The 25,797-nt window shown below is 49.2% G+C and overlaps 3 protein-coding genes across 22 annotated transcripts in view; 1 reads left to right on the forward strand and 2 right to left on the reverse strand.

The window, feature by feature from the left end:
* Positions 1–633, reverse strand: part of VAMP7 (vesicle associated membrane protein 7) — a 19,768-nt gene extending 19,135 nt beyond the window's left edge. For 12 of the 19 annotated variants that reach the window (XM_068957123.1, XM_068957125.1, XM_068957131.1 and 9 more), the window contains exon 1: positions 511–616. The gene's annotated coding sequence lies outside the window, so the exon portion shown is untranslated. Of the gene's footprint in view, positions 1–510 lie in introns of all 19 variants that reach the window. The other 7 variants (XM_068957124.1, XM_068957143.1, XM_068957139.1 and 4 more) reach the window with 5 other exon arrangements.
* LOC104154053 (DNA-directed RNA polymerases I and III subunit RPAC2) lies at positions 617–8,914 on the forward strand. Of its 2 annotated transcripts, XM_068957145.1 has the most exons (6): positions 674–743; positions 1,629–1,736; positions 5,964–6,061; positions 7,426–7,502; positions 8,557–8,639; positions 8,717–8,914. In XM_068957145.1, the coding sequence occupies exons 1-6, from the start codon at positions 705–707 to the stop codon at positions 8,762–8,764; spliced, it is 453 nt and encodes a 150-aa protein (XP_068813246.1). In that variant the 5' UTR covers positions 674–704; the 3' UTR covers positions 8,765–8,914. The 2 variants fall into 2 exon arrangements, with proteins under 2 accessions (XP_068813247.1, XP_068813246.1); XM_068957146.1 differs by lacking the exon at positions 1,629–1,736 and having other exon boundaries at positions 617–743.
* Positions 8,915–14,855: 5,941 nt separating this feature from the next.
* Positions 14,856–25,201, reverse strand: LOC104154049 (endothelin receptor type B). The gene is made up of 7 exons (XM_009690250.2): positions 24,668–25,201; positions 20,236–20,348; positions 19,480–19,684; positions 18,599–18,748; positions 17,699–17,832; positions 16,921–17,029; positions 14,856–15,134 (listed from the first exon to the last, which is right to left on the reverse strand). Exons 1-7 carry the CDS (start codon positions 25,115–25,117, stop codon positions 14,985–14,987), a joined length of 1,311 nt encoding a protein of 436 aa, XP_009688545.2. The 5' UTR covers positions 25,118–25,201; the 3' UTR covers positions 14,856–14,984.
* Positions 25,202–25,797: the final 596 nt, after the last annotated feature.

The raw sequence follows: 25,797 nt of genomic DNA on the forward strand, positions 1-25,797 counted from the left end.
TCCTAGAGCATGATTACTCACAGCCTCTCCCCCAACCCTCCTATCACAAGCACCGCTGCAGATTATTCATCAGCACCTAACCTTTAAGACCCTCATCACCTGAGTTACACCAGCAACGCCACAGCCCAGACGTTAACTAAAGCAGGCAGCTGTGAAGGCAGCCCTCCCCCCCACCCCCCCGGGGCGGACCGGGCCGCTCCAGGCCGAGCTGGGCAGGCGGCCCTGCCCCTGGCACCCGACCCCGCTCAGGAGCCCCCAGGTTTCAGGGCCGAGACGAGGAGGTGCGTTAAGGCCCGGGGGGGGGGGGGAAGGGGGAACGGGACCTGCCGAGGAAGCAGCGCGGCCCTGTGGCAGCCCCAGACACCCCCCGCCGCCTGCCCGGGCGGGCCCGGCCCAGGCCGCCTCCCCGGAGGGCTCCGCTCTGGCCCCGGCCCGCGCTCCCCCCCCCCCCGGCTGCTCTCCCGGAGGGGGGGCGGGGCGGGAAGAGGCACCGGGCGCGGCCCCGCTCACCGGCCGGCGCGGACGAGGCGCCGCGCTCGCAGGCGCCTCCGCCCGCCGCGCTCTTATCCGCCCTGCGGCTGCCCCGCCGCGCGTCGCCCGCGCGCACTTCCGGCGCGGCGGCGCCGCGCGGCCCCCTGGGGCTTGTAGTTCCCGCCGCGGCCGCGCTGCCTCCTGGGAGCTGTAGTTCGCGGGCCGGCGCGGCCATGGCGGAGGAGGGCGAGAAGAAGGCCGTGCTGGAGGTGGTGAGTGCCGCGGCGGGCGGCGGCGGCGGCGGCTCGGGGCTGGCCGGGGCCGGGGCCGGGGCAGGTCGGAGGGGTCGCTCCCGCCGCGCAGGGAGGCAGGGGCGCTCGGCCAGGGGCGCTCGGCCAGGGGCGCTCGGCCAGGGGCGCTCGGCCAGGGGCGGGCGGGCCCCGCCGTGTGGCGGCCTGCGTCGTTTGACTTGCGCGCCTTGCGGTGCTGCTGTTTGAGGCTCCCTTTACTGCCCTGTAGCGAGCAGCGGCGGTGTCGCGTTAACGAGCTGGCCGAGAAGAGGCCAGGACTGGCGTTTTACAAAAGCAGCCTTGTTTGTCGGAGGTGGCTCGCTACGCGTTTGCGACCGCCAGGCCTCGGCTGGCTGTGCAGGCGCTGGCAGCGGGCCCCATCTGCTCGCTTGCACCCGTCCCGGGGTCGCTGGCCGGAGTTTGCTCCCTCCCTCCCTCCCTCCCTCCTTCCTTCCTTCCTTCCTTCCTCTCTGGTACCCGTTGCAGGCAGTGAAAGGCGCTAGATGGCACCACACTTCGCGCTAGCGGGGTTTGAGGCACCAAGCTGGCAGATGACAGCACGCGTGGCTACGGGGAGAGCTGCCACAGGATGGTCTGCTCTTCTGCGCGCCAGCCTCTCAGTCAAAAACAGGGGGAGCTGAGGACCGGGGCAGCTGTACAGCAGAAACAAATGGGCTCTTTTAAGTTTGTCTGGTTTTACAAGCTCCCTTCGGGGAGGACCTAGCACAACAGGTTTTCATAGTCTCTCAATCTGGGGGCTCCAAAACTATTCCTGATGCCGTGGCCTACCCTACAGAAGGAACTCCAGTCTCTAGGCAATAGTTGGGGTTTGTTTGTTTGTTTGTTTGTTTTACTTTCCGTTTTCAGGTTTTGCATGACCAAACTCTTGCCCCTGGTGTGTGCAAGCCGCGGGTTGAAAGCTGCTGTTGCAAGGAAGCCCGATCCTGCAAGTCTCACGTGATGAATGAAATGGAGGTTTGAAGCGCTGCAGTTATGAGAGAGGCCCTTGGCAGCAAACCAGGCTCTCAGAGGGAGGAATGCAGTACCGTAAAAAACCAGGAGAAGGCGTAGAGACTGTTATTGGTTCATACAGACTGAACCAGCAGAAGACTGTATATTCTAGCATAAAAGACAAATTATGCGTAAACAGCAGTTAGGATAGGAACAAGTGACTTGTAGGAACAAGTGACTTGCAGGAAGGGAACAGTCCTACTTCATATCCGATCCTGATCCCATATAGCTCAGTGCTGTGCTAATATATACACCACTGCAGTACCTAGGCACCAAATTCAATGCTAAATAATTCATCGTCATAAATCACAGCCTCCCTAAGCAGGAGAACTTTCTGAGGATGAGAGACTGTGGCTGAGGAGGTTGTCTGAGGCGTGGGTGGCCAGGCCTCCAGGGCTGTATCCTGACCTTGCTGGGAGGGTATACCTTGGATAACCTTGGGCTTTTCCATCTCTGCGGTCCGTGAAACATTTTAATTTGATCAGTCCTGCGTTTCAGATCCCAAAAGCTGCTTTGTGATCTCGTCAGTTCTTCCTTCTTCCTGTACCATAATACAAGAACAACTTGGTAATATTATTGGCAAGTCAGCATGTAACCAAAGACAAAAGACTCCAGAAGAGCAAAATTCTCTATCCCACAGGAGTCAGGGCTTTCTTCCAGGTTGGTTCGTAGGAGAAGGAGTTTTCATGTGATGGGTAGTTTGGTACATAAACACCTCCTGGGTGAGATGTGTAAGAACTCCCTGAAAAATCTCAGCTTTCTGCCTCCAGCTGCAGGCTTGATTGGTGCCGGGACCAGAAAGGACTCCATCCTTCAGGAGGCGTGTTCTCAGAGGGAAGGTGGCTGTTTTCCTCTGAAGCATCAGATAGCATCTATGCTATCATCATAACATGACTAGGTGGGCCAATAGCTTGATAAGAAAGGAAGCTTACATTCTGGCTGAGATCCAGAATTGTGTCAGAGGACTCTTCACAGGAAAGAGGAGAGAGAAATCAAATCTCTTGTGAAGCGAACTTGTTCAACACAGAGTATTTCTTTCAGCTGCCTGAAACAGCCGTGCTCTGGCTTTTGTCTACCCGATCAATGCAGTGGGTGCGCAGATTGCAGTAAGCAGGCAGAGAAAGCTAAACTCATGGTAGCGTCTTGCATGGTGGATCGACTTCTGCATCTCTGCCACATGTTGCTTCTCTTAAGCACTTGCTGCAGACTCATAAGTTAATGCAGCAATTGTACCAGAGATATGTCCTGTCCTGTTTCTCACCTTCCCGTGCAGATGTTTTTCTTCAACTCTGCGAATGAGTCTGAAGTCAGTGCAACTTCTAGTGCTGTATGTTAAAGTCCCAGTCATCCTGTTTTTCATCCTATCTTTTTTATACAACACTGTAACTCAACTGTAAACGTTTGATCTCAGCCTGGAAAAGCATCTCTTGGCTCTTGCCTGTACATCTGTTTGTTGTGTTTGTTCCCCTTTTTGTCCAGGGGAAGAGTCTAATAGGTGAAGCCTTGATGCAGGATTCAGGAAATCTAACTGCAGCATCAGACTTTGTCACTGAGACTGACTCTGAGCAAACTGTTGAATCACCCAGTGCCTCAGTTTCCCATCTGTAGGATGGCGCTACTGTCCTTTTCTCCTCCGTGCTCTGACTACAGTGGGCAGGTAGAAGTGCTGTGTGGATTGCTCGCTCCACAGGACTTTTTAGCCCAAAGGCAGGATAATGCAAGTACAGCTGCCTTGTTTGGGTCCATATGCAGTACAGCTGTATTTATGCAGTGCTGAGTTCATTACTGCAGATCGTGCCTGTTGTCATTAGAAGTGGAGGTGCTGGAGAGGACTGTATGAAGACACCGGAGCAGTTCCGGGCAGGGCCAGGGTTGTGTCTGAGCTAAGGAGTATGCGACAGTTGCGTGCTCGGGCTTCTCACCCATCCTATGCCCAAACTGCAAGCGTGTCACTGTCCCAGTGAACAGAAATGTACCTGTCTTGGGGGGGTGAGGGACACTTGTGATTTTGGCACGTGCCCAGGCACACTTCTAATCCTGGGATGGGGTGCAGGAAGCAAACTGTGGACCATGTGACCTGTCCTGGCAGGCAGGTGACTCCTGAGTTAGTCTGTTCTTGTATGAGCCTTTAGCCTTTGGAAGAAAACAAGCTTTTAAGTACGATTGGTGATATTAATCTTAATAAATGTATTCTTGGAAAAGCCTTACAGGAGGGTAGACTAAGGCCAGCAGCTGGTTCTGGGAAGAAGGAGGGAGGTGTTGAGTCTAGCAACTGGAAGAGCTTGCAAGGTGTCTCATCCATGCCACTGACTGCCCAAATGGCCTTTGGCAAGTCACTTATACGCTGTCTTTCCGCACCAAGGGAAAGTGTTTTTGCTACTACCTTATTTTCCCTGTCAGTAAGACTTAGTGCTTTGATCGTGGGAATGGATTGCAAGATGCTGGGAGATGACAGAGACCATATCAGTCCAGCGTCTTCGTTGTCATCGTAACATTGCTGCATCACATCTACCCTTCTGTGAGATCTGGTGCTTCGGGAGCCTGCCCTTGAGTTGTGCTGCAGGCCTGGGTGAACTCTCCTCCTCGGAAATCAGTCTGCATCCCCCCTTCTGAAATGCTGAGTCAATTCCTTGTGGGGGTTGTACCTGCAGAAGGAGGAATGGGACTGCTGTGCAGTGTTGCTACACAGCAGGAAATGTGAGGGGTTATAAAACTCCTGGAGCGGTTGAGGATTTGGCTGCGGGCAGGATGTAAAGAGTTCAGCACTCGTCTGGGCCTGGCTCCACACTTAACCTTGAAACCTCTCGATGCTGCTGAGAGAGGAAATGGTTGGGGGCTGTCGGGCCATGTCAGGCTCCACGGTGGCTGTGCTGAGCCTGCGGAAAGGTCAGAGGATCTTCAGCCCTCTGACAGCAGAACAATTAATTAAGTGACTTATTGGTTTTGGAGGGGATCCCAAACGAGCCTGCTTAGGAAGTGCTAGCTGGCAGTGCTGTTTGCAAGCACTTGAGCCAAAAGCAGCAGGAGGATCAGAGGTTGACTTCTGGCTGCAGGCATTGCTGGGTTCATTTTGTGTGCGGTTCAGCACCCTTGAGGCTTGCTGGTAGGTGCCTGAAGTCTCAAAGGCTCCCCAGGCACATCCTAAGCGTATGAATTAGGACTTGCACATAGCAACTTGTGGCAAAGTTTCCTTTGTTTTCAAGCTGAGATGAGATTTCTCTGCTGACAAGCAGTGCCCCCCCCTCCCCCCGCCCCTTGAGTTTTTTTGATTGTCCCTCTCATTCATGTCTAGCCACCTGCTAATGATGAGACCTGGCAACACATCAACCTGAACAGTTGGTCCCACCCACTTTGCATCATGGATCCTGAAGGCAGGCCGGCTACAGACTTTATTTGGGCTCTTCTCCTCTGCCTTGAAGAAGAAGGATGCAAAGGCACTTTGATATCGAGGGAAGTGTTTGCCTCGACTCTGTAATTTTGCACCTTTCCCTCTGCTGTGGAACTGCTCTTCCCTCTGCTGCTCACACTGCAGCATCTGAGATGTGAGCTGTGGAGATGGCCCAGAAAGACCTGCAAAGTCCTCCCTCATATCAGCTGAGCTGGGGTTTCTCTTGGCCCTGGGACCAGCCTCTGCCGCTCTGAATGACCCCAAACACATTTCTAATGAAGTGCCGTCATAAGTAGGTTCTTTTTGGATGTTCTCTCCCTCTTACATTTTTTTAGGAAGTTTGCCTTGCCTTGTGTGGTGGTATTTCTGTGTTGGGATAGCTTTTAGAGCTTACAGGGCTCTAGGTACAGTTTAAGAGCATTCCTGATTCTTCCCTGAGAGACTGTCCTTGTGGGGGCATCACCCAGCTGGATCCTTAAGAGACTTCTGACACTCTCTGATTGTAGGTACTTGTTTTTTGTTAAATTGTACTTTTAAGACTCCGTGCATCGAAAGTACATTACTTGTCTGCAGGTAGTTAGCCATGTATGACCTGGGCTCACACACAGAGTTCCCTAGAAGCAGGCCCTGCATAGAGAGCCCTGTTTCAGGAAACAGCACTGACTATCATTTTCTCAGCCCCTGCTCACGTAACTGATGCAGCTCAATTAGTTGGACACAGTAATTTATTCTTCACTGTAGGCTTGACCTTCATTACCTCTGAAAGTACCTTACAGCATCTCTTCTTCCCCAATTTGCGGCAGGTCCAGGCAGATGGGACAGATGGAAACTGTGTCACATTTGTGTTGCATGATGAGGATCACACACTTGGCAACTCCCTCCGATACATGGTCATGAAGAAGTAAGTGAAGTCCCTGTGGTGTCCCGCATCGCTGAGCGTCCCTCTCTCTCTTACCCTGGCCTTCTCCTTACTGACCCGCCTCTTAATTTTTGCTAGAGCAAGGCATATGCTCAGAAACTACCTCAATTCACATCTTTTAGGTTCTTTACATTAGGCATGCGATGTCAAAGGTCCTCACAGGGCCTGATCCTGGTCTGTGGACTGACTTCCCAGCTTGACCTCAGACCTATCTCAACCCCGTGAACTTGCCTGATGCCCTGGGCTCCAGGCTGCCCCCAGCTGCCATCTCCAGGCTTGCCCCACTCACTTGCTGTGGGGTGGTGGGATGGGGGGGCCCTGACTGGTGAGGCCCCTGCCCTGCCAGCTGTGTTACCAAGTGTGGCTCCTTGTCCCTTAGGGAGCAGCCAGCCCTCATTACTCTCTAGCAGTTAATTATGGAGGAAATTTAACATGTGATGTGCAAAAGTCTTCTGAAAGTCTTTGGCCGTTGGTAAAATGATGCCCAAATCCATGCAAGTGCATGTGGTCAGAGAGTACCTCTCTCTCTTCCTGGGACGTGTCCCTTCAGAAGTGAGGGTGGGAGTAGCTAGTATTAAGCAAATTGGTAATCTTTCATGCCCGCTTGGAGACACATTGCTGATACTGGGAATTATTTGGTTGACTTCATCAAAATATACAAATAGGGTCACACTGGTCGTGCAGTTTTATTGAATTGGGCAGCACTGAGGGTTTGTGAAGAGTTCCTTGTAACCCTCAGAAGAATTAGAGCAGGGAGTTGAATCCATCATCTCAAATGACAGCTATATTGCAAATGTCATGTGAATTCCTCGGATAAATCATCATGATGAGAAAAGCAGCAAACTCTTTGCAAGGGGCTGTTCTCTCTGCTAAAAACACAGATGTTCTCCCAAGTGGAGCCACCTCTTGGTAGAGGCAGATGCCATGCAGCCTGCAAACCATCTCAGTAAATCCTTGCAGCGCCCTAGTCCCTTCAACCGCTTTTGCCCTGCAGAAGTACAACAAATTGTTGTACGGGGAAGTTTCCAAGCAGCCAGGATCCCTGGTTTTACCTTTTCAGGCCTGCTGCTGTGCAGTGTCCGGGTAGTACCTAGAAGAGTGCCAGCTCTGTCCTTCCCCTGCAAAGCTCCAGCCACAGCTTAGAGAGGGATGAGGAATGTGAATAAGACTGCATAGGTAGTTTCCCTTCTGTGTACCCCTCCCATAAGACCCCTTTGCTTTAGAAACATCTTGAGACCCAGCGGGTTTGCTAGCTGTTGGCGTTGCTTGTGCCTCTGACTTCCCTGAGATTTGCTGTGAACTTGCCTGGGCTTCACTGCTGTCTTTCTCTCTCTCCTCTCCTGCAGCCCGGATGTGGAGTTCTGTGGTTACTGCATCACTCACCCCTCTGAAAGCAAGATTAACTTCCGGATCCAGACTAGGGGTATGGGCACATGCATTGCCTTTTTGTCTGGGGTACTTTTGTGAGATTCCCCCCCGCTCATGTCCGGGCTCAACCATGGGTTGTAAAAAAGGAAGGAAAGCACTCTTCTCCTCCTCTACTGAGCCGTTATGCTACAGTTTTTGTGTTACCTGGCCGTAAAGTTGAGTAGTGTTCTGCCCGCTGAGGATTGAGGAACGCATGGCTTTGCTTGGTCCCAGGCACTGAACTGTAGTGCAGGGGTGGAGTAGGTCTGCCACTCACAGTCAGAGGTGATGGGCGCTCCATGTCCCCCTAAATAAGCTTGGGATTTGGAAAGCAAAGCCAAGGTGTGCTGACTTACTTAGCTGCTATCGCAAACCCACACCTCATGAGAGAGTTTGTTTCTGCTTCTCCCTTCAAGTCATCCTGTAGCTTTGGCCATCAGGCTGTGACCTGAGGCTCTTTCGAAAAGCCTCATCAGTCCGTGCTCTTCCACAAACTTGCCTCTCAAAGAGGACTTTGTCCCCTGATAATAGATTCCATGGACACCTCTGAGTCTCTTGCAGATCCTCATTCCTCTCAGCACACCAACCCCTCCAGTGTAGTCCCCTTCCTCATCCAGTGCCTTCCACTCTGGCTGTGTGGAATCAGCAGCTTTCTCTGCTGCCTAGAGAGATGCCCATGTGCCATGAGGCTGTTTCCTTGAGCATCAGGTATATAAGAGACCAGTTCCTAGAAGCAAGTAGCTAGATTGTGTTCACTGACTTTTAAAAATAGTCAGTACTTTGACTGTTGGCCTTGCCAAAGGAGCCCTTTCCCCATGTGAACTAACTGTGGGAAAAGTTTCTGCTGTCCCTGGGCCATAGGCTGGACCATCACGCTGTGCTCAGTTCTGAGGCTGCTGATGGTGATCTGGGAGGGGAGAAGTGCATGGGCAAATATCTCGGTGCTGGCATGAGGGCCCCTCACTGTCGTGGGGCTGCCCCTTTGCACTGCCACTATGTATCGGGGAAGAGGGCTGCCAACCCCTTCTGCAGCCACTGCCCATTTCACTAATGCATCTTATTTCCTGAAGGGGCCCTTCCTGCCATTGAGCCATTCCGAAAAGGGCTGAACGACCTGATGGGTGTTTGCCAGCACGTGCTCAACACCTTTGAGGTGAGACTATTGCCTGAAGAGCTCGGAAGCCTTTTTAACATACACTGTTAACATTTATCCTTTGCTCTTGTTTGCAGAGGAGCATGAGGGAATACAGGGCCCAGAGGGAGGAAGAGATGCAGTAGCATCTGGAGATGGCAGTCCCCCATGGATAATGTGTGTAGTGTGTGCGTGTTGAATTCCCCATGTCAAGAGTTTTTTGTTGTTTTTTTTATGACCGCTTTGAAGCAAACTTGTATTTCCTCTAATAATAAAATTTGAAGTGTGATCCTGCAGAGGTGTGACTGTGTTCAGCTCAACACAGGTACAGAAAGAGATAGGCAGGAGGCAGTTCCTCATCTTTCACTGTTCTATCTTATGTCTCGCCCTCCCCAAATGTTGTTGCCATTTCCTGCCCAGCATTTTCAGACCCGTATATGGTGTGGCAGTCTAGTGCACAGAATTCAGTTCAGTAACATCAGGCTTTTAGAGAGGCAGCACCCTCTTTTGATTTAAATCTTTTTGTTGCTGGCCCCGATACAGTTGACTTGAACAGGTATGGCCGGTGTTCATATTTAAACAGGTCACTATAAAATGATACTCTGCTCGTTTGGGGGTGAGGTGAGTAAAAAGCCACTGCCCTTTTTTAACCTCAAAAAATGCAGACATATGCAAGCCCAGAGCACTCCCGGTGAGCAGGTCCAAAGAGTACAACATTGAAACCCTGGTCTTACTTGGATTTGCTGGCAACTCGCCGAGTAAAAGCCTTTTATTAAGTGTAATGTGGCATGAAATTGCAGGAGTATCTGCTCTGCACCAGCCATGGGAGTGTGAACCTTTCCAGTTTGATCTGCTCCAGGAGACACCTCTCTCTCTTTTCAGTGGAGGTCCGCAGTTACCAAAGGAACCTGCTGACTCTCAATTAAGTATTTAGCAGACTCTGCAGACCCCCTACTGCTTAATAAGGAACACCCAGAGACTTTCCTTTCCTTTCAAGCACCAACATGTTTTATTAACATACAGAGGAATAGGAGAGAGAACATAAAATGTCAGAATTTCTCTATAAAATCATTCTTTCAAATATAAATTGACAGAGCTGGTCTCTCTGACAGGCTGACAGTGTGTTTGTGTTATCAGACATAAGGTTGAGAAACCAGCTGAATGCTACATTTCATAGTAAGGCTCCTTTCCATCTCTGCTGCAGTAGATTCATCTTATCTATATATACAGTGGTCTGCTGCCTTGGGTGGCTATGGTGCGGTGGCTTTGCTTTTGGCTAATCCTGTCTGACCTGATTTCTTGATGTGGAAGCCTCTGCCTGGGCTAAATCAACTTTTGCGTAGGGCTTGGGAACAAGCAGGAGCATGTGGGGAAAGGGAAAGAGAGGCTTTGCCTGGTTGATAAATGGCAAGTGTGAGCACAGGCCTGCAGACACAGCACTGTCTTCTGCGTGCATGATCAGACATGATAATGCAGGAAAGCAATTTTCCTGGTGTGGGGGAAGAGGGAGAAGGAGTGGAATAAACTAGAACCTGAATCTTGAACAAAGGCTCAGTCCCATGACTGCCTCAGCTGAGGCATCATAGAGAGTAAAAAACTCTTTTGAAAGGTCATGAAACCCAGTTGGCCGTTGACCCAGTGGCCACTTCCTCTAGCACCAGGGGAATGCTGTGTGCCAGGTGCCAGCTACGTGTTCCCTGAGCTGGGCTGCAAGGCTTGCTCTGTTTTTGGACTTCCCTCTGCCCCGGAGGAGCAAGGGAAGGTTGAACAGGCTCTTAACTTTACAACTCTCCTCTGTGAGGGGCAGAAGGAGCTGGCAGCAGGGAGCTGTATTTGCATTTGCACTTCCCTGAGCAGCTAAAACCAGACTGCACATGCATTCTTCCTCTTCTGATGCTCATTACTTTCTGAGCTGCAACTTGTTGGTCTTGGTCTTGTTTGCAGCCTAAGGGAGACCTCCTAACTCTAGGAAAATCACATTTGGATGTCAAAACAATATAGGAGTTTTAAAAGGATACTGTTTCCAGTTGGTATCTCAGCTATCTTCTCTCCTTCCCCTCTCACGCTTGGTCAAACTTTGTGTTGAGTTTGAAGGGAGACATTTGAGAGGGAAATGCAAGGGAAAAGCTATACCAGAGGAGACTGAAGTCACTGTTTAGCAAATGTGTAGCAAGTGATATCAGTGTCCAGAGCAAAGATGAATTTTTGGCAGTCTGTTTGTTGCAATATTAATAATGTGCAGATCTGAAACGTGCTTAGCCATTTAAGGCTAAAATGTTGATCTGAGTGTGGCTGCTAATGCAGGAATGACTAAATCTGCTCTCAGAGGGACACAGAAGGTTATGTAAGGTAAAAGGATTCCCCTGTGTGACTGTAATTGGTATTTGTCTTGTGAATATTAGCAGGTTCTGTCGGTTCTGTCTGTCGTTAGAGGACTGTGGTTCTTAAGTTTGGGATGCTGCTCCTTATGGCATTACCAAAGACAACCATGGAAAATTTTCAAGGTGTTTCAATCTTCACTGAAATGAATAGGGGCTGTGTATTTAAATCTGCTAGTCCCCGTATGCTGTGCAGATAAAAAACGGAACAACCTCTCCCGAGCTGCTGGCAGGCACTAAACTGCATGACTGCGCTTATTGCTAGTTTGGGTAGAGCTGGAGGAAGCCAAGCTGACCTAGCTGTAGCTGTTCTGGATAGAAAAGGGCCTTTGCATGCTTCGCTCTTGTTTCAGCATGATAAAGGTTGCTTCTTATCAGCTGGGACTGGCCTTATTTTGCAAAAAGAAGGGCAGCTGCACTGGGGGCCAAGTTTACATCTTTAAACAAAGCTTCTTTCTCACTTTGCCATTTCACTAGTTTGTCACTCATGGCTTCCTTACCAGGAAGATGTGCAGAGCTTGATGCTCTCTCCTGCCTGTTGGAGGCACAGAGATCATTTTAGCAGGCTCCTGTGTCCCCAGTCCAAGTATATCTCACCTCAAGAGAAGAGTATCTCCCTCCCTCATGTCTTGGCACAATGGGCTGGTGTCCATATCCCTCCTGGATCTGGAATGATCTCGTTTCTAAAGAAAACTGCTTCTCCTGGCTCTTTGCCCAAGGGATCCTTTCTTCTGCCAACTCCAGCTCTTGTTTAGCATTATTTCTTTTTAATTAAGTGCGGTCCTGTGACTGGCATTGCAGGATTGGCTTGGAACAAATTACCTGAAAACTGGCACCTGGGCTAGCAGAGGAACAGTTCATGTGCCAGAAGAGCAGAGGCGGACAAGATGGAGGAAGTCGTGTTTCAAGTGGGCATGCATGCTCATCCTCAACTTTCTCAAGTGCTAATTTGGGGCTGAAGCTGGCCCTGCTCTTTTAATCTATTGGTCCTGAGTTGCCTGTTGTGACCCAAACTTACCAGTTTAACCTGACAGTTCTCCCCGTTTCCATCTCCACATCTGACCCATAGTATCCTCTGTTCACTAGAACTGTCAGCCTTCTCCAGGTCATCCAGGCTACAAGAGCATTGACCCAAATGAGCTACCAAGTCCCCTGTTTGCACACGGTTCCTCATCTATGTGACACCCACTGTGGAGTCCACACCAGCCAGGACTATATTCCAGGCTTATGCAATGCAACGAGGACCCTGACAGAGAAAGCTTTTGGCTCAACATGTTACCTAACCCCCCAGCATTTTCAGGCGAGCATGAGGTAGACTTTCAAAGCAGTCCTGTTAGATAGATTGCATCCTAATTACTGCCTGTCACTTGGAGCTGTTCACCTGACAATATCTGACACCTCCAAAGGCCTGCTCATTGTGTGGCCCAATAAACAGACCCTTGTTTGAAGCAACAAGTCGAGAGTTTTCTAACTACTGGAAATCCTCTGGTGATGTACCTGGCAAAAGATGGAAAGGTCAGTGCATCCCATCTGGCTTTTCCCACCCTCCCTTCCAGCCACCAGCGCTCAGTAGCTGTCCTGGCACCTCCTGAGCAGTTTAGACCCACTGCTCAGGTGAGTGCATGAGTTTTAGGGAGTGCCAACAAAGGAGCGATGGCAGAGATGTTAATATGGAGTAAATGCCATTGTGGCAGCTGCTTGCAACCTAGCAGTGCTGGCCCTGGCTAGGAGGAGAAGGCCTGCCACATCCTACCAGAAGATTGCTAGGAAGTTAGGCTATCTGCAGCTGAATTTGCCACAGTTTGGGATGGAGCAGAATTTGAGTGAGGCCTGGCATTGGGCTTGATTTGCCACTGGCTCACCCACTACTATGTCCTTGAAGTGACTGATTTCAAGTCACAGACTCCATTTGCCTGTGAATGTAGACAAATGTGGAAATATGTAGAATTCACATTTTTTAAAAAGCATATCTTTAAAAAGATGTCTTCTTAGTAGGAAGACATGTGCTGGAACATACCACGCTTTATCATTTTTCTCTATTGACTTCATTTGTGAAATGCAGCCAGCTCTGGCACTGTTAAATTGATACAGACAAATCTATTCTAGTAGGTGTGTAAGATTGTGAAAAACTTGCTGGTTTTTTCTTGTTTTTCTATTTTCATTGAAACCAGTCTGTCTTTCCAAAATAAGATTTTTTTTTTTGGTAAAACATTTGCATTTCGGCGAACTCTAAGCTAAAAAACCCCAAGACTCGAAAATGTTTTGCTTTATTTGCAGGTCTTTTCTCATCTCCCTTTTTCCTTTCTCCCCTTTTCCAGTGACGAGGGAAAAGGGAAAGAGGAAGGAAGGAGAAAAGAGGTAAAAGAAAGAAGAAAAAACAACAGAAAAAGCATCAAGAACTTGGTTACTAAAACTTTCTCCTAGAGGTTTTCTTGACCTTGCAGCAAGAGATGCAAGCACAATGGTTCTTAGAAAGTCATGCTGGGAAAAGCACCTGGGGATTAATTGTTTTCAGGAGTAAATTTGTGAAAGCTCTTTGCCGTATTTTGGTTAGCTCTAGCAGCAATTTGAGCCGGGATCAGGCCTTCCCCCTCACTTTTTTCAGCCTAGTTTGACCCTGAGAACAAGCGTCTCTGTTCTCTGTTCTTTTTACAAATGGCCTGAACCTTGGTGACATGGTGCTGTGGCCAAAACACACTGAAGTTCATCCCCACTGCCCCATTGCAGCCCTGCCTTGCTGGCAGAGGGAAGACGAACTACTAGCACCAAAAACCCAGGTCACCTGTTTTTTCCTTTCAGAGCTGTGGCCTTGCAGGTGATCCCCTTTGGAGCCAATGACTGAAGGAGGCTGTGAAATTTCCAGCTGTTGAAGACTGCAGAGCAAGGCTGGATGCTTCTCCGGAAGGGCTCAGCTCCTTGACCCTCTCACTTGCATCCTATGTCAGGCAAAGAATTAGCTGCTTCTGATTACGAGGGGGACTTGAAAGGTAAGGGCTGGTTGCTTGGTCCCAGTCTTATCCAGATTCAAGTGATCTCTGCCTTCCCTTTACTGGACTTACAAACTCTTCCATGGAAGGACAGCACTTTGGGCCAGCTATGGTGCCTGGCTAGAAAGGAGCTAACCTGTCCTTGGGGAGGGGGAAGCTGGAGCAGATGGTCTAGCTGGATGCTGCCATTAGCTTTACCAAGGATCTCTGGTCCCCCAAGCCTTGCTGTCTCACACCCACAATCATTTTCTTGTGCCGTACACAGATGGGGTGAACTTCACCTCCAGAAAGAGAGCCCAGGGCAGATTTCCCAGGATAAGGTGGAGAGGCAAGTAGCCTCCAGCCCTCTGTTAGCGCTCCCCAGGGCAGGTTGGTGACACAATGAAGTTGAGTTGCTTCCCATTCCTTCATATCGTGACTGGAGCCAGCAGGAGGTTTCAGGCCATTGGTTTCAGTAAGACCTACATGGTGCCTAGGTCTTATGCTGGCTCTCTGCCCAGGGACAAATTGTCCCAGGAGCAAAGAGGGAGAGAGTAAGAGATGTAGCTTTGGCTTTGCTTTGGCTTTCTCAGCTGGAACTTGTCATTCGTGTTCCTCATGCTCTCCTTCCTGTCCCACATCCATTTCAAAGTGACCACATCTCAACCTTCCTTCCCTTTTCAAACACATCTCTTCCCCACTCCATGTTTCTACCTAAGACAAATGGCTGTAAGTCACTTGATTTTCCTGCAAGGAAATGAAACATCCTACACGGATTTGAATCCCCTTCTTCCCCCTCCCTCAGAGGCAACTTGAACCAGAGGATGGACAAGTGCAGTTCGGAGGATGTATTCAGAGCTAGTCCTGGGGTCAGTGAATTGCTGCAGCTCCTTCCAGGCGGGTTATAACAGGAAGGCAAAAACGATTCAGGCCCAGCCAGGAAATGGCTGTGCAAGAGAAATGGAGGTGTTCTGCCATGTTATCACAATGCCTTCTCCTCTCTGCCCAGGGGCGGTTCATCTTTAGGAAGAGCTGTACTTGTTACTCAAGCGGGAGCTGCTCCGGTCCAGACCAAGCTCCTGCCCATTGGTCTTCCACTTCCCAACAGAGCCCTTCTCATCTGTTGGCATGATGCTCAGAGCTGGTCTCTGGCACCAGCAGCACAGACAAGACTGTGAAGAGACAAGAGGGTTGAGAGAGAAGTTACAAACCTGAGTTGCAGGATAATAGAGGGAGAAATATTCTCTTAGTGATATTGGCAAGTCAATCTGCACAGTGTCAGGCTGGGAACCGCAGGCTGCACGTTCTCAGCCATAGAGAACCAAAGTAACCATAGGGCTGGTGTGGTTTGGAAACAAAGATCGCAGACCTCTAGGGAAATCTTGAAAACCTTGGGTACTTTTTGCAGTTGTGTTTTCTCACCCTTGAGGGACAGAAAATATGGGTAAAGCTCGGCTGGGGTCAACTCCTCTTTCTACCACAGCAGCTGGGAGGCGATTCCCATCCCATCCCATCCCATCCCTTCCTCCCTCTCTTCCTTTCTCTGGGCTCTACTGTTCCTGAAAATTATCTCTGGGTATCACAGGATGGAATTTTAAAGCAGACCCACTCTCTAATTTAGTGCTGTGTGGGGATGCTCCTGATGCAAAATGACTGTTTTTTTTTTTTTCTTGCTTTTTGAAGGATGAGTTCTGGGGTAATTTCACAGACATGCCAGAATTTACAGGTTTCTCTTCCTTGTAGGGCTATTCCATGGTGTAACAGAGCCCTGACTGTGATTCAGATCCCAGCATACTGCTGGATTATGTACTTCTGAATTGGTAACAAATCTCTAGTGGGGTTTGTTGGGGGCTAGACCAGGGCAACCCTTCTTTCTACAAGTAATGGCTCAGATAAAAAAGGCACGCTTGTAAGTGTCCTGGTTGACCAAAGTGGTTAAAGCTAGCCCTCTCCAGTAGCTGTCAGATCCTCATTCAGACTAGACATTCGTTGAACTTTGAAACTGCTTGTTAACCTCTCTATGGGAGGGTGTCCTCTTCCAGGACGAGACAGCCCAGATTTATGTCGTAGGGCCATGTTTGTTGAATTAGGAGGAGGTTGGAACAAGGAGCATCACCCCACATCAGCCTCTCTGAGTACATTTGCACTCGTCGCAGCCAGCAGACTCTCTGGAATTTGTTTCTTTCCACTATCAGGAAGACAAGGAGAAGAGGAAATAAACCTGACTCTATTTTCCATTTGCATATAACTCAAATATTGATGTTTCTCAGCAGGGGCTTGGAGGCCTAGGGGCATCACTGCTTCTGTGGGAAGAAACACAGCGGCAGTCTGTTCCATCAGAACCTCTTTGGCTCTGGTCTTGGAGCAGGATATGGAATGAGGAACAACCAGCAACTTCCCATCCTTTTGCAATAAAAAGTTTGGGAGGTTGGAGGGGGACAGGAAGGGCAGGAATGGGATTCCAGTACTAATTGGCTTGTCATAGGTCCTGCACTGGCAAAAGTAACAGCCTCCCTAAGGGCAGCATGCTCCAGTTTGCTTCAAGTTGGGAAGAGAGGCATCTACCAAGGGTAAATCTGTGAGGAGAAATATAATCAGTATAAGAGCAAATAAGGGAATGCTGAAAGCTGCTGGCAGGCCCAGAAATGTACCTGACGGGGCACTGGCCTGGCAGCCAGGAGCTCCAAGGTCTAAACCAGTCTCTGCCACTGCTTGCTGGGTGTGTTTGCCAAGCCCTTTTCCACCTTTCCCCTCATCTAGCGAGCACGTAGGTCTGTTGCGATAAGCGTGCCTCTTGTTGCACTGTGCCTGGTCCAGGGGAGCTTGTGCTCTGGGACAGGTTTTTCGGGCATGCCCCTCTCACAGAGTCACTCCCCACTGGTGAGCAAGCCCTCTGGCTTTTGCCAGCCATAAGGGGGCAGTTGCCATAGCCAGGAACTCCAGGGGATTCACTCCTACCTGGAAGCAGTTCTTGAATTTCCGGCTGACAAAGTAGAGAGCCACAGGATTGATGCAGGAATTGAGGGAGGCCATGTTGATCCCAAAGTAATCCATCACAAGGAGGAAACTGAGGCAGGAGGGAAGAGAAAGGGATGGACATGTTGGAAGCTCACCAGGCATAGAACTGAGAGAGGGTTTCCAAACTGCCTGCAAACTGCCTGGCCCAGGAACCTAGTTCCACAGAGAGCCAGTGACTGATACCATAGAGGAAAGCACAGAACAGTCCCTCCTGTACTTGGGCAATTGCACAATGCTTTTTCTTGCAAGGGTTGTTTACTGAGGATCCTCAGGTTGCAAGTTCTGCTTTCCCTTGGGTGATCCTGATGTTCTCAGACTCAAACTCAGCAGCAGTGTCTAGACTGAACTGGATTCAGGTGTGGTGGGTAAGGAGGAGATGAGAAGATAGATATCTACCACGTTGCATAAAGTGTGCACTCTCCTCAGAAATGTCGTAATCCCTTTACCCCTGTAGTGAATGCTTCTCTGCCCAGGAGACCTCTTTAATCCATAGTTTTACAGAGACCTTGCAAAATGGAGTTTCCCTTCCTCTTGCGGTCCCCCACACCCTCTTTCTGTGCCTATTAAAAGGGCAACGTCATTTAGAAAAGGAACCAGTGAAACAGATAGGGTTTTGGAAGGCAACCCATTAGTCTGACATGAACCCTACAGTGTCTCTACCAGTGCCCACATGGGCATACTGCCAAAGTGAGGGGTGCACTCATGTTGGTGCCCGTACCTGAGCAGTTCACATCTGTTGGGGTCTGTCTGGTCATAGATGGTCTTTTTCAGGATGCGGCTGAGGTGGAGCGGCAGCCAGCAGAGTGCGAAGATCACCACTAGGCAGAACACCGTCTTGGCTACCTCCCGGCGCTGTGAGGAGAAGGTGGACAGGGGAGAAGGGATGCTCTGGCTGAGCACAGGAGAGCAGATGGAGCAAAGCATCACCTCTCCACTCTGAGCAGGGGCCCTTCAAGTCATTATTATCACCTGATGAGGGCTGAACATCTCTTTTTGAGTCAAGACACTGCTTGTAGGTCCCCATTCCTGTGTCATGAGGAAGGCTCTGATATTTGGGCTGCAGAAAGGGGTAGGGTACGGTAGCCCAAGTAGACCAGAATAGAGACTCCTTCACACACACACACAGAGTCATTGCTCTCTGTGACTTTGGTAGGGTTACACTCCCTGGGACACGGGAGCCTCACCCATCCACCCTTCACACTACGTTAACATGATGACCAGCTGGTCTTCCTCAAAGGATCGTTCTGCAAAGGGTGAGAGGGGGCCAGTAAACTATTCTTTTTCTTGCACCCCTTGTTTGTGATAAGGCACGTACAGCACTTGGTCTACTTTGGTGGTGCCACAGCAAGGCTAGAAATAAAGGACCGTAGGAAATTGAAAATCAAGCTGATCCATGGTCATAATGTTAGTGGTTTTGGTTATCTCTGAGATGGGAGATTGTAGAACTGAAGGCCCCTGTACCTCATTTAATCCATGCACCTGCATTGATGTGCCATTAGTTATTGACCTCTGTGGAGCTCATATGCATCCTTTACAGGACCTGGTGTATGTTCTGCCCTTCTTCAGCACTCTCCTGTTTTAGCAAATATCTGGGTTTCTGCCCTTCTGCTTTTCTTACCCGTTTCATGTGGTCATTCAGAGAAAGTCTCATTCCATTTCTCTTGCTCAACATCTCACAAGACATGAGGGTGTAGAAGATGCCGGTGCATACCAAGGGGAGGCAGAAGTAGAAGCCAAAAAGCCACCAGTCCTTCACGTCACGGTAGAACTGCATGTAGAACAGAGAGGGATGTGAATTAGAAACATAGGGGGAGAGTATGTGTGTGTGGGGAGGGGGTAACTGGGGCATGAGGTGACCTGACAGCTGACACTGATGTTGATCAACAGCAGACCATTCTGACATGAGAGAGTGTAAAAATGTGTATTTTGAATGTATATGGGATCATCTTTCCCAAAGCTAATGCACATAGTTATCCCAAAGAAATAAAGGTTGGTTTACATACTCCAGCGCAAGTCTGGCATATCACTCCCACAGCTGCCAGTTCAGTCTAGCACTCCTGTGCAAGAGGCAATTGCAAGGAGCTAGTCTTGTCAGACAGAGGCATTAAGTTTCGGTGCCTTTATAATTCCCATTCTGTCCCTTAGCTGGCCTTGTGCTAACTGTTACCCGTGCAGAGTGGTTCTGGAGCCACTCTTTGATCTGCTGTGACAGAGTAGTGGGTTCTGAAGCTTACTGAGATGGGGCACTGCCTTCTGAGGTGGATAGCGAGGACAACTAGCTTAAAGGTCCAGCTCCTCATGCTCTGATCCCACATTCACAGCAAGGCTGCCCCATGTCAATGCAATGCTGGGCCTCCTGTACTCTGATACTGCTTTCCCCATGTTCACCCTGATGGCATCTACAGAAGCACCAGATTCTGTAAACAAGGAGGGAGGATGCCCCATCTGCCTGTGTCTCCCTCTCCCTTGTGCTCAGCTGCAATGGAGCAGAGTACACACCATCATGAAGCTGGATTTCTGTTCGGAGGAGAGCATGCACACCCACAGGTCTCGATCCCAGTAGTTGAGCTCCACCATGTCAAAGGCTATAGCTTCAGGGACTGCAAGCACAATGGCCACTGCCCAGATCAGTGTCACCTCGACTGCCTTCCACATGGGGATTCCTATCCCCTGGATCCGACTCCAGGAAGCCACTGCTCGGTACCTGCCAAACGTGGAAACATAACAGGGAGGGAGCAGAGAGGAATGAGAAAAGCAACACGCGGGAAGGGGAATGAGAAGATGGAAATTAGAGTTGTTCCCAAAGGCCCTTTCCCTTACATCTTCCTGCTTCATTTCTAGGTAGAAACAGACCCAGGAGCATCCTTCAGTGGAATGAGAAGGATCAGAAATGGGCTCATAAGAGACCCAAAAAGGGATGAACCTGATGGTAGCCATCCTTGCCCAGTGTGTATCTACCCTACTCTTCTGAAAAAGGTGCCATTCCCCCCCACCAACCCAGCACGCCCAGCACGTTCCAACACATCGTGCTCTTCCCCTCAAATTTTCTGGCAATATTTGAGCTCTTTTCCCACAGAGAAGAGTCAGTTCCTGGTTGATATCACCTCTATGTGATGGCATCTGGTGCCCTTTCTGAATTTTGGCCTGAAGTGCAACCAAGCTGCCCTGCACTCTACCCTTTGGTGACAATGAGGGGACATGCCATGATTAAATATGGGTCAGGCTGCCAGTGCAGCAATAGAAGTTTTTCATTACCTGTCGATGCTGAGAGCACAAAGACTGAGAACTGTGATGCCCACTGAGGCCTTCTGGATGAACGGGACCAGCTTGCACACCTGCACACCAAAGGGCCAGTCTTTTGCCAAGAGCTGAGAAAGAACCACAGGGTTAACAGACTGCTTTGGGAAACCATGTCCAGCTTCCTGTAATAGCAGGTGGTTACCCACATGTTGAGACAAGCCCACAAAGAGCAGCTGAAAGCACTCTGAGGTTACCTCCACTGGGAGTATGTGGTGCTTGCTCTCCGGTACTTTATATAGTACTGGGAACCATTAATTTCCCCAAGGACTAGTTGTGAGATGAATTGACACATACATGGAAGGATGGTCCAGACACCAGGTCCTGATTCCAAACTCTGTGTGATTTTGGATGAATATGTATCATAAAGCCTGGGCTTTGGGTCACTTTCAGAAGGGGAGGAAGTTTCTGTCCCAAGTGCAAGCAAAATCCTGTAAGGACAGCTTCTTTCAGAATGCTTTCAAAGCCATGTAGTCTTAAGCCTTCACCACACTCTGCTTCTCTACCACACTTAGGTCCTTTGTGCAAATTCCCCTCAAAGTTTTTGTGCAGCATGAGTTGAAACAAGTTATATTTGATTGCCTGTGTCCAAAGGAAAGCAATGGTGGACTTAATCAAGTGATATGAGCATCCCCACTTTGTCAGAACATCCTGAACAAATAAAGACAAGGCAAGAGGCAACATTTGTTTCTAAGTAAATTTCAGGGCGATCAGGGTTTATCCAGTGGAGAATGAACTAACATGAGTTCCCTGTCTTGTTTCTGCCAAAGACCAAATTGCACCCAGCCCTCCCCGTTGCTTACTTGCTGGACAAACAAACAGGAACAGACCCCAAAGGTCAGGGAGCAGAGGCTCCACCAGTTGAAAAGTATCAAGTTGGTCTGAGGTAGGAGGCAATTTGCTTTATTTGAAATAGTTGGTTATATCCATCATCACATGGAATGCAACAACTTTACTCCAAGGATGAATTTCCCCTGGTGGTTTGAATGAGGACAGTGCAAAGGGAGAAGGAGGGGTTCACAGACCTGATCTGGATAGGGTGTGGAATAGGAAGCCCATGTAGGGAAGTGGTCATTGCCATAATATGGTGTATGATAGTTCTTCATTTAGTAACATCTATATTCTTACATTCCCTGGCTGTTTCTAACTACGAAAGACTTCATGACAGAGATGTTGACGTTGCTGAACAGAAACTCGGTGCCACCCAAAGCTATACTGATCTATGACTGATAAAACATTTTACACTGAGACTGGGTCCTAAATGCCCTGGAAGCATCTGCCATTCTTGGCCTTCTCTCACTCCAGTCTAGTTCTATGACCTATGTCAGCAGCCTCCTTTCCTTCTGCTCCCAAATTCTCTCGTCTCTGGCTGTTGATTTGGTCAAGTTTTCCCCTTGAAGGAAGGGTTAGTAGCTATCTGTGGCTCTGAGCTCAGCTGGGGCAAGCAGAGGTATTGGAGGAGACAAGATGCCCTGGAGGCAGGAGAAATCCACAGTAATTGACTCACAGGGATGTTGACGGATGTTGGGCTCACAGCCCTTGTATCCCTGAGGTAGCTGGGGCCCATCCTAAAGTTGTCCTCGCTTAGAACAACCCCCAAGCAAGCTCTTTAGTTTGGCCTCAGCAGCAACACAACCCCAAATCATAAGTTCTTTTGGAAAGAACTCAGGGCCTGAGGTAAAGGTGACCGACCCATCCAACCCTTTCCTGTGGTCTGAAATCCTAGGAAATCCTCCTCTCATCTGTTCCTGCCTCATAAGGAAGATACACCACAACAGCAGCAATTGGGCTACTCTTAGAACTACGTTGCTCATAGTTAGTTTGAGCTTCTGTAAGAAGTATCAGCTTCTCCAAAAGGTGGCTGGAAGGTGAGGTGCAGAAGGCAGAGGAGGATACTCAAGTGGCCTAGGAAAATCCAAAACATCAGTTGGAAAATATCAGTGTAGATGTGGCCAGAGCAGGGAGTCCTGTCCTTGGGGATTTGATGCAGTTTTCCCACCAAATGGCAGGAAACATCAATGCAAGGCCTTAGCGTGGACAAAATGCCTTGCCATTTGCTTGTACCACCTGCAAGCTGTGCTAGTTGCAGCTCTGAGATGGCAAAGTGTCTCTAAGCCAATAGCTTGTGTGAAGCATGAGCTGCCCCGTATACGGGGCCTTTGGTCTGATCCATGAACTCTACGCAAAGCTCAGTGCATCCCCAGTTCTCACCTGGTCAGGACACAGAGCTGTGTATTTAGCCTGTGATGGGCTGGTGAAGAAAGATATGAGAAACACTTGGTGACATGAGCAAGCTGCCATGCCTGAGATTGCCTTCACAACAGACAGAATGCCCTGTGAGCTGATCACCCCCAGATTTGTGTCTTGTGGACAGATTCTCTGGTGCAAACTCTATCTAAAGCCTTTTCCCAGTAGCTGGACGCTCACAGCATCTTTCTTGCAGGCAGATTCTTTGATGTCTAACAGAAGACACTCTACCAGCTTTTCTCAGTGGCGGCATTCCTAGGGCCTCCATCTGGTCCTGGATGCCCCTTTCTTATGACGTACAGGGCCTTCCTACCGCTGAGACTTGTGAAATACGGTGGAAATGGGCAAACTGACCCTGAAGAGATTAGGGAAGGGCTGTCAGACAGACACATGTAGTCACAGCCCCATTGTATAAGCCTTATTTCTTTGGGAATCTAGGCTAAAACCAGGCCGGTTGCCCCAATTTCATGCATGATATAAAATGGCAGGTGGATTCTACATCCAGATCCCCCGAAGTGATGGAGTGTTTGTATCCCATGGAGGCAGGTCTCTGTTATTTTGCTGTTGTTATTCAGTCTTTGTTAAACGTAAGGTGCACAATGCAGGTTCTTTCCCCTGCTAGATGGTGCACTTCCCGTAAAGCATGAGAAAGTGTTAAAATGGAAGGCTTCCTGCCTTGGTTTTGGGAGGGCAAGTATTGGAGGGGCTTTGCTGACAGTCCCAGCTCAGGTCTGATTGAGCTTGTCTGGCTGTCTGCGCAGCCCTCTGCCCTGTGAAATGGGTGCAGGGTAGATGTGATCCCAAAGAGAACAGCTAGCGTTACAGCCACATTCCCCAGACTGTATCTCCCTTGCCTGGTAGAACAAATCACATGTTATTCAAAACAAAGGGAGCCTGTTTGTGTAAAACCGGAGATGGGCTGTACCCCATGGGTGGAGGAAGGCAACCTTCACTTGGATCAGTGCTGCTGGCCACAAGCTACTCTGTTTACTCAGCTGATAACAGGAGAAGATTCACATATGATTGAAATCCTACGCATGGATCCATATCCTGGTCTCAAAGGGGATCATCTGGCTTTCAGACCTGGCCACCTGGAGAAGCTGGCAGAATGACTTCCCTCACAAGACTTTTTGGAACTAAAATACCTTTATAGTTTTGAGTGCAATGTCATTAAGAATGTATCTATTCACAGTGATCTGAGAGTCTTTGACAATTATAACTGGTTGTTCTCACGGTCAGATTATGCACATCTTCCTCCTACTCTGAATTTCTCCCTGCCACCTGGTCTGTTTGCTCCAGGAACGCTCTAGGATTCAAGTTTCACTTTCCATGCTGAAGATTAAACAATCCTCCACAAACAAATCTGACTGAGCTCTAAGGCGTCCCTTCCAAGCACTGATACAATCGTCTGACTCCTCTCTGACTCCAGTCCACCAAAACCTTTCTCAAGTGGTAGGCAAGAAGTAGCTGCACTGGTCCAGGCACATCACACAGCGGTTGTAGCATAACTTCTGCTCTTACCTGGTGTCTCAGGTCTAATGCCTATGTCTGCCAAGCCCTCTCTGCCTTTGTGCGGCATACAGAGCTCAGGTTGACCTGGTGTTTTGTTGTGCATCTTCTCTCTAGTCTGGGGAGCAATGTCTCTAAAAGAAGCCCATATTTTATAACTGCAGCCCTTTTCTTTGTTCCTGGATGAGCCTTCAAGTTTAGCTAGAATAAAATACATAGGTGCTTGAGGCCAGCTTACTGAACAGTGCTGCGAGAGGTGTCTCCAGGGCATAAGAACAATAATATGTGCTCAGCTGCAGTAAACGTTGGGTTGTAATGTCATGGGACTACAAGTGATTCTCTTTCTGGGATTTTACATTAGATTTAGAAGGTCTGGAGGTTATCTGAATGTTGTGTGTGTATGTGTGTGCGCAACATAGCTGAAGGTAAGAACATTTGTGTTTTCTCAGAAATGTACTCTGTAGTTTTTGTCTGTTCTCTTTTCCTTTTGAGAATAGGCATGCCCTCCCCCTCTCCTTTGTGAAAACAGGGCCTGCAGTAAAGAGCAGAGGATAGATTCTACCCAGGGCACTGGAGCATGTGGGAGCAGATACCATTTCTGCAAACGCAAGGCTGATGGTCACATGGAACCTACCTTATACACGTTGATGGGCAGAGCGATGAGGATGTAGAGAAGGTCCCCAAGGGCCAAGCTAGCAATGAGGACGTTTGGCCCATTCCTCATGCACTTGTTCTTGTAAATGATCCTCAGGAGCGTAGAGTTCCCAATGATCCCTACTATGAAGATGGTACATGACACAATAGTGTTTATGTACTTGAAGATGTGTCTGATATCTGCAGGCTTCACACACACAGGCAGCAGGGGTGGCTCAGTCTCGGTGCTCCTGGGGACACTCTCTGAGTGGTTTGAGAATTTGACATCCTGGAACAGGCTTGGCTGGACAAGACTGTAAGCCTGCTCCTGGCTAAGCACCTCAAAGGGAATGGTGCTCTCCTGGAAAGCCCTTGGGGTCTGGCCACATGCCTCTGCGAAGAGGCAAGTCAGAGTAATAGCTAGAGCTGTAGGAACTGGGATTCTCGCCATTGAAGACTGAAATGTCAAAGCCCAGCAGATTCCTGGTGCAGAATTCCTTACAAGGCTTATGGTATATCTTTGCTTAGGTCTTGATTTGAGCTGTAGATGAAGAAAGAGACAAGGGAGGGAAATTGGTTAGCAGAGGAAGGAGGAACAGGATGAAACTGAATGAAAGGAATCTCTGGAGAAAGTCCATGATCACAGTAATCAGAAGTAATGCTAGATTAGATCCCAACCAGTCAAAGCAGCTGACACCTGTGGCTGGGAGTCTTTGCTTCCAAAATTAAACATGCCTATTCAGTAACATAAATTAAAAGGGAAAAAACAATCTCTAATGCCTCTTTCACAGGATTTCAGCAAACGATGTCACCCGTCCCTTTGAAACAGAGGTTTTTATTTCCACTGTGTGAGAGTGCGGGAGTTCTAAATTGTGAGGTGAGGGTTACCTTCATATCAGCAAGGTGCTTTGAAACAGCTATGCACCTTCAGAGCATTCAGCCTGGTACCACTGCTCACCGAGTAAACCTGACTTTCTCCCCAGCACAGCCTTTTATACCTCCCTGCCCACTCCACACCCTCTCAGTTTCTGACTTTTTGAGGAAGGTCAGAAGAAAAAGTCCTCCCTTACCCCAAACCAGACTGAGCTGACTGCATGGTGGGGTGGCAGGACTTGCTGTAGGATGCACTTG

Source organism: Struthio camelus, chromosome 11 (assembly GCF_040807025.1).
Source record: "Struthio camelus isolate bStrCam1 chromosome 11, bStrCam1.hap1, whole genome shotgun sequence".
Taxonomy (NCBI): Eukaryota; Metazoa; Chordata; class Aves; order Struthioniformes; family Struthionidae; genus Struthio; species Struthio camelus.